This window comes from Nanorana parkeri, unplaced genomic scaffold (assembly GCF_000935625.1).
Source record: "Nanorana parkeri isolate BGI_ZX_2015 unplaced genomic scaffold, ASM93562v1 scaffold49, whole genome shotgun sequence".
In the NCBI taxonomy this organism is placed as follows: domain Eukaryota; kingdom Metazoa; phylum Chordata; class Amphibia; order Anura; family Dicroglossidae; genus Nanorana; species Nanorana parkeri.
In genome coordinates this window covers 2,789,649-2,797,971 of record NW_017306317.1, presented here as the reverse complement: position 1 = coordinate 2,797,971, position 8,323 = coordinate 2,789,649, and the positions used below count along the sequence as shown (strand labels likewise).

General features: G+C 42.8%; 1 protein-coding gene across 4 annotated transcripts in view; it reads left to right on the top strand.

The window, feature by feature from the left end:
- ST7 (suppression of tumorigenicity 7) overlaps positions 1–8,323 on the top strand; it is a 99,624-nt gene that overhangs the window by 83,247 nt on the left and 8,054 nt on the right. For 3 of the 4 annotated variants that reach the window (XM_018574101.1, XM_018574085.1, XM_018574107.1), the window contains exons 11-12: positions 1,636–1,738; positions 2,335–2,485. In XM_018574101.1, the coding sequence (XP_018429603.1) occupies positions 1,636–1,738; positions 2,335–2,485 (254 nt within the window). The remainder of the gene's footprint in view (positions 1–1,635; positions 1,739–2,334; positions 2,486–8,323) is intronic. The other variant, XM_018574092.1, reaches the window with a different exon arrangement.

Genomic DNA, 8,323 nt, shown 5'->3' with positions numbered 1-8,323 from the left:
ATTTACTGACCTCTGACACCAGAGCTTAGACTACTGGATTTCTGCAGCAGGGAGGTGATGAGGGAGCTTGGCAGGAAATGTATAAACTGTGAGGGGAAGGGGGCATTTGCTAACCCTGTCACTTTACTTCGACTGGGCAAAGTGACCATGTCTCTTTAATTGCCAGTTACTTAGTTTTTCTGCTGCTTCTCTAGCATCAATAAGTTGAGTTTCTGACCAAGTTATCAGATCAGAAGTTCCTACTTTACTGGCTGCATGTTCCAGATCAGTGACTCAAGGTTCTGAACTCAAGATACATGATGAGGCAACCTTTTTCCCCCAGCCCATCTTTCAGCTCCTCATAGAAAATAATGGTCAGGTTATAACTGACATGGTGCAGGTACATAGAAAATTCACGCATAAGGTGTTAGGAGATGGGGTGCTGGCAGGTAGGTTATCTAACCATGCAACCATTGCCCAGCCATGGGCTAGGAAACATATAGGATAATACTGTATGTGTTTGAGATCTTCATATTCTTCCTCAGGAGGATGAGAGAGAGTAGAAATTGGTGTTTGCAAGGTATAACTTCCTTTCTACTTTAAGCCAGTTTTTTAAAGGTTTATATCGGTCTAGATACAATAATTCCTGACTACAAGCAAATTAATATACCTTAGTAGATCACTACAGCAATTCAGTATTTTCTGAAATAAGCAGGTCAGTAATCTCCAGGTACCTGTTGTAGAATAACTGAAGTGAATGTACCCATCTAATTTTAGCCAGTATGCCCGCTAAGAGCTCACATAGTTAAAGCAAACCAACATTTGTGAATTTTGTTGATGGGGAAAGCTTTTTGATTTTGTAGTGTACATTTTGTATAGATGTGTTCCTTTGGGATCACTGAAAACGTTTCACCAAGCCTATATATACTAATGTTGCTGTAGTTTAAAAGACATGGCTAGAGGATATCAAACCCACTAGTGACAAGAGACTTTACTGCAGAGACTCAGACGTCTCTGTAGTAAAGATACAGCTTATATAGGTGTTGGGCTTGTTAGATGGTATGCTGTTTTTATTATGTGCTATCTTTTGAAAAGACAAGTCATTTTTTATTTTTTTTCCTTTGCATTTTCTTTTTGTTTTTGTCCTGTAGATCGACCAGTACCTGCAACATCTTTCCTCCCTACACAGCGACTCCAGCTTCGGAGGGCAGGGCAATGGTTGTCACAGCTTTCCCTGTGGTGTCTGCCTGCCATATACAGCTCTGGAGTTTGCCGTGAGGTGAGAAAGATTGCATGGTCTGGTTTTTTTCCAGTATAGTGTAGATTCTGTACCTGTGTCACCAATATCATGGAACATGTGCTGGAAGAGCAGTGTAAATACACCCCACTATTGCTTCACCAAACCTCATTGCTGTTCTAAACTGATTAGGTTTGAAGGGGACTATTCTTGCCCTCATATGTGCTGACAATGTTCAGTTTTGTATGTCCTATTTGAAAACGTAAATAGAGGGTCTAGTACAGATAAGACGGCTGTTGTGGCCAAATAATACTTGTCATACTTCATATTGAACAATAAATAAGAAAACCCAGAGTTACATGCTTTTGTGTTACATGTGTCATTTTAACACTTTTATGTTGTTTTTTTGTCATTTACAGATTTTCTCCAGAAGCTGCATCTCGACGAGGGCTGAGCACAGCAGAAATGAACGCTGTAGAGGCCATTCACAGAGCAGTGGAGTTCAATCCACATGTGCCAAAAGTATGTCTGCTTGACAATTCATACCCTCCCTACAGCAGATTGTTACAATCCATAGTCTGAGCAGAAGCGCTAGTGCCACAAAGGTGTTGGTTATTATTCCCAGGGGCGTTATTTTATAATAACATATACTATAGTGCCTGTTTTCTAATGACTAGAGGACTGTATCTGCCAAAATGAAGCTTTGCTTGCGCAGCTCTTATTTCCTGGTACATTCTCCCTCTTAGGGATTTCTTGTATAATTTTAATTGGGGGTTTCTCAAGGCTTCTGTCATTCAGAGCACCATGATTTGATTCATTGTGCAGGTTAGGGCTTGTACACATTCTTCACCTGTAGTGCATCTCAGTTTAGCTGTGTCCTCAGCTTTGGCAACAGAACATTGTGTAACGTACAGATAGCATCATAGTAAACCCTATAAAGACTGTAGCCAGCCTGTGGAAGGGTTATCTACCACTCTGAAAAGGTTGTTCTTTAGAAATTCTAAGCCTGTGGCAAACTGTTGTTGTCACTAGTGTCTATTCTTGGCAGACAAGAGATATTGTCTTCAGCAATGCAAAGCAGTTATTATTAGTTGTCTTTTCATTTTTTCCCCCCACAGTATCTTCTTGAAATGAAGAGTTTAATATTACCCCCTGAACACATTCTGAAGAGAGGGGACAGTGAAGCAATAGCATATGCTTTCTTTCACCTTCAACACTGGAAAAGGGTAGAGGGAGCTTTAAACCTCTTACATTGTACGTGGGAAGGGAGTAAGTATTTTGCTCTTTCCTAGAATATATTGGCTAGAGAATGGTGCAGCAATACTGTTATATTTAATCTGTGCTCTTATATATAAATTCCATTTTACACATACCTAGTGTTTTTACTGGATTTAGCATTATTAACTTTCAGGAACAAGGAGACTTCTATTTGGTACTATTTTGTTGCAGAGCTGAACAAACATTACTAGACCTATTAGGCCCCAGGTTTTGTGACCATGGAGCCTCTGTCTTAGGCACAGCATTTTCTTATTGGTATGTTTCATGGGTAAGACAGACACCAGCTAGATTTCATAGTGGTGCAGGGTAGCATCCATCTCTACCACTGATTTGATTGTTGTATTGCTAAATACTGGGGAACAAATGACACTCTGGGTGACAGATGCAGTCAATAAAACTGTATTGTGATTAAAAGCTGTTGACATGCTACAAAGTTGCCACCTGTATGGCCAGAAGTAGCTTTAGCGGTTGTTCATCACATCTATTGAAACTACGCCGTGCAGCCTTTAGACTGCTTTTATTCTTCATAAAAAGTTATTTTGACAAGTGCCATGTCAACTGGCATTAGTTGACATATTGGATTGTCTTCTACTATGTAGAAGTAGGAAACCTCTTGACTTGCTTGACTGAGACTCGTGATGCTTGCTTAACCTTCTAGTTCCACAATTTTACAACTCCTCCTTGGATTCTACAAAGAACAATGATGTGCAGTAACCCAAGACATTGTTGTGTAGTCAGACCAGTGAGGGATGACTTTGGCTACTATAGGTTACTGCACTTGACACATTTGCTTCTAGTTCTATTAAATAAAGGGCATCTTATTTCACATGGAATAGCTGAGCCTACATCACAGACCTTTTGAAGGTGGAGGATTTCATATTTTAACAAGAAATTGAAACTTAACTCTGGATTTACACTGGTCCCTGTGCATGCAGAGGTGAATGGAGTATAGTTTCCCTTTCTTTCCCACTAAACTGTAGTATATAGATGTTAACCAGCCACATAGGAAAAACCAGGATTTATACTTGACTTGCATGATAATGCATCAAAATGCACAATTTGAAAAATGACAATATGAAATAAACCATGTGAATAGGTCTTATACGGTATGTAGTACTAAAATCCAACACCTGATGGCAGTGTCATATCTTCCAATGGAACCATATATATATAAAAACAACATGACATGCAGTATGTGAAATGTAACACTTGATGGCAGATTTGTGTCTAAGGCACAGCATAATGCTGCCGAGTGCAAAGAAACCATTTCTGTTTTATAGTTTTTGCAGCTTTTGCTGTTTTTATGTACATTAGATAAAATAATACATATTGTTTACTAATTGTATCAGAAGTTATAGAAAACATTTTATGAGCGAGCTACATCATTTGCCATTGCTGACCTTTATCTGACAATGCGATTTCCTTGGCTGTCATGTTAATACTCTGACCTCAATACTGGGCATCACTACCAGGTTTCTTGATCTGGTGTTCTAAATTCACTTGCTGCATCAGTCCTTCTAAATACCTGGTGATCCTGCCAGTCCCCCTTATTTCCAATTGCAATCTGACTGCACTAATCACAAAATCAGATGTGAGCTGGTGCGGTCAGTTGAGTATCAGTGTGCCCCTCTTGTAGTTACAGGATGCCATGTTGCCAATGTACAATTTGCCTGTATCTTCATAGTCTCTGCCCATGCCCCTTTTGCAGCTAAGGCCTGTAGGAGCATAGTTAGCAGAAGGGACACAATTCTAGAATGCAGCACACATAGATGGGGAATGTACTAACCCAGGGGTGCCCACAAGGTCAATCGCGATCTACCAGTCGAGGAGAGAGAGAGAGAGAGACGCTCGGCCAGGATCTGACAGCCGGCGCCTCTATCTCCCCTCACTGCTCGTCCGTTCTGTCTCTGTCACAGTTGGGGATCCCATTGGATCCCCAGCTGCCTGGGGGATCCAGAGGAGAAGCTGAGCCCCCTTGTGCGTGGACGAGCGGCAGAGGATCAGTAGATGTCACTAGTATGTACCAATCCTCTGTGCAGGACAAACACTGGAGCGATCGGCTGATCACTCCGGTGTTTGTAAATAACTGGGGACACATATAACTTATTTAAAAAAACGAAATGCAGTTCGAGTCATAAAACACTATTTCCTATATTACAATGGGCTTTTATTGCAGTGTGTTCACAAATTCAAATATGTTGATGTGTTAGTTCAGCCAATGCTTCAAAGAGATTAGTGTTAATCCAGCCAAAACCTTTCTCTTGTTTTTGGATAGACTAAGCAAAGGTTTGAACCCCTGTCAGGTTTTTACGTCTATCTGGGCCTCCGAGATAATTGCACTTCCTTCCTGTCTGCTGAAAATGTTTTACCGGACAAGAATTGAGAAGAACTTTCTAACAGCAACACAGACATAAATAAAAAGCTTTCCTTTAGTAGAGAACGGGAAGGCTGGACCCCCTGTCGGATTTCTGTATGTTTGTCCCTATTGCAGCTTTTCCCTCACTTCCTGCCTGTTTAAACCATTGTCTGGAGTGAGCAAATGAGGATAAATCTCTTCATTGGAGCCCTGGATAGCAGTGACATTCCAACAGTTTCCCACTTTATCCAAAGAAGTAGAAACAAAATGCTGGGCCTACTTCTTTAGATTTCAGCTTTGATAATTGAAACTAAGACCTTTAGAAGTTCTTTTATCTGCATAAATGGACACAGCCTTGAAACCACTCGTCTGTTGTCATATTGGATGTACTTCATTCACTGGATTATGTTCTCCAATTATTATTTTATATTATTGTAGCATCTGCTTCCTAAATACATATTTTTCTTGGCTCCTGGATTGTAAATTAATTTGTTCACCTCTTCTCATTGGTGACTTCTGTGTAGAGAATCCTCGCCGCTGACTCTGCCCACTCTCTCATGTAATACATTAAATGTATTTCCCTGATTTCACTTCTATTATCACAAACATTTGCTTGTCGCCTCCAATGCGCATATGCTATGCGTATATATTAAACATTTGAATATTAAGATTTCTGTACTTGCTGTAACACGTCTAAGAAGACAACCAGCCTTTCTACCTAAGAAAGGTCTCAGTCTTGGCCCCTAACCCTAGGGAGCAGGGAAAGGGGATGAAAACAAGGTTGTCTGGCTAGACAACCTAAATCACAGGGAGCCACTACAACTTGTGGGTGCCCTCACTGTGTGGTATCTAAATCATATAGCACATGACCCCAAAGTCAGCCTAATTTAGGAGATGTTGAGTGACCAAGGAGCATCTGTGCAATGTTAGAGAGAAATGAGAGAACATGCATGAGAACTCCCGCCGGGCAAGGACAAACAGCAGTCATCCAATAAATATTCACAGGTGGCCACGGAATAAAAAAAGTCTACCTAACCTTGAACTGAAAACATGATTTAAAGAGTCTTCCACCTAGCCCCAAAGCTAGAGATGCAACCTCAGCGGAGGAATGAGTGGCGGGAGTCTTTCCTACAGTTCTAAGTGCATTGATCTAATTAGGATCAGCTAATTATGGGGTGTGACAGAACACTCTCAAGAGGCTAAAGACTAGCCGAAAAATGAGGACCGATTTCCTGGAATGCTGCTCCCTCTAAGTCCTCCGGACCTATCCTCTAGAGGCTGAGAAGGACTGCAGAGTCCGAGAAGGAGGAAGAAGACTTCATAAGAAGGCATTTCCCTGACACGTCTCCTGCCCTAAGTATGGAAGGAAGGGACACATCCCTTACTGATATGGGGGGTGAGAAGGCTCTGCAGAGACTCTTAAAGGAGAACTATGGGGTTAGGGCTTTTCCCCGTAGTTCTCCTTAGGGTAACGGGAGGACACAAACTAGCGTCCTCCCGTCACCCTAAGCTCAGTATAACGCTACCTACAGCTCGCGGTATACAGAGACGCCGCAGCTGAAGCGGATCCCGACAATTATGTCTGGATCCACCCAGCTGCGTGGGTGACAGTTGGCTCTGCCTATCTAGAGGCAGAGCCAGCTTTACCCGCCGCCTCCCCCATCCGTTCCGCCAGTCAGCGCTGGAGAATCGGAGGGGGGAATCCAGCCCCTCCCCTGTCACGGCAGAGAGCTGTGACACTTCCCGATCAACTGAGCCGACCTGCGACAGTCTCATTGTCACAGGTCAGCTAGAACTATGAGGTGAGTGAAAAGCACTCACCTCATAGTTCTCCTTTAAGCAAAGGCTTGGATGGAGCCATCACTCCCATTGGTGATCCAGAGAAACCAGCAACAGGCAATCAGTAGGTCTTAGGCAAACAGAGCCTGCAGGCAATACATTAATCTGAGGATAGAAGAGCCACAAGTATCTACAAAACTGATCATCTATAGGGAGGGTCTTGGTGGGTATAATGGTTAAAGGCGCTAGGATAGACATGTGCACTAGGACCTAGAGGACTGACCGGTATGTCTAGGAAACTCTGAGGGGTCAGGTCCTTACTGGGGGGGGGGTCAGTAGAAACTGGCCTTAAACTACCTGTTGGGTCAGGGGGTCCCTGAAGACTGATCCATGAAGGGTAACCTTCCGCCCAGCCTAACTCCTATTAAAATATGAACAAACAGGTCCAGGCTGCAGGGAACTCAGAACTGTGTCTGGGGAGCAAGACTGTCAAACAATGTTGAAAGGCAGTTAAAAGGGAAACCAGACTCAAGAGTGCAGTCTGTGTACAATGGGTGTTAACCTAAGTACCCAAATGTCAAGAAGACAAACTGCCCCCGGACCTATTCGGGAAATCAAACAGCCGCCTTGTAAAAGTTAGCTAGTACTCACAACCTAGGCAGCTGGTGCTGGTAAGGGTTTTTATGTGGGCAGAGGTGGCCAGGTCACTGTAGGTAGGCAGTGGAAACGGACTGGAGATCCACAAATAGCAAGGAGGATGATGCTTCCTCTGGGCTGGAAGACTGGAAAGAGAGCATGGAGCGCACATGCACAGCACTCCACCCAGTCTATGGTATCAGTGATTGATCCTTTAGCCTTAACCCTTATTGCAGTAGAAGCAGGAAATTTTAAAAGGAGCCCAAGTTTTAAATAATGCTGTTGTTCCTGGTGCGTCAGCCTAACTCACTAAATGAGTCTTCTTTCACAAAGGTTTTATTTGTTTTTTTATCAATTTTTCACATGAGGGTCACAAAAATAACAAGGGTAGGGCACGCAAGCCCTGCAACATGGAATACAAACGGAAGTATACAGCCACATCAAGGTGTTGATTACTGCAGACTCGTATAACAGAAGCTGTAGAACAGGTATTCAAGAACATTGTGGGAGCATAGAAGAGGGGTTGCTGTTCAGTTGTAATGCGTAAGATCCAGTATAGGAGGGGAAAGGATCATAACAGGGGGAGCTTTTCGGGTCAGGTGTCTGAGTATCATGGAAACTAGATCAATGGGGTTTGTGGCCCCCTATACCAGAACATTTGGTACAGAGAACCTTAACTATTACAGTTTGAACGCATGCCACCAATAAGCATTTTGTGATTCGAGAAATTGTTCAGTTTCATGACGAGTACAACATATGAAGTGCATCAAACCCAAAGATTCTCCTATGTAAAAGCATCTAGCCCAGGGTTTCCCAAATTGGCAATATTGACCCTCCAAGGGTTTATGGGATTGTCCAATTGATCAATAAACCGGCTGGAGGTAAAAAGGGGGGAGCCAGTAAAGGTCTGGGGTCAATAGCAGTTTGAGAATTAAAGGGCAAGTAATCTTTTGGGTTCAAACAGACTATACTAGTGTAAAGTAACCCACATATACATCTGTACGACATGAACACCTCACCCCTCCCCCCCTCGTCTCCAGCCGAGACCATTCGCACAC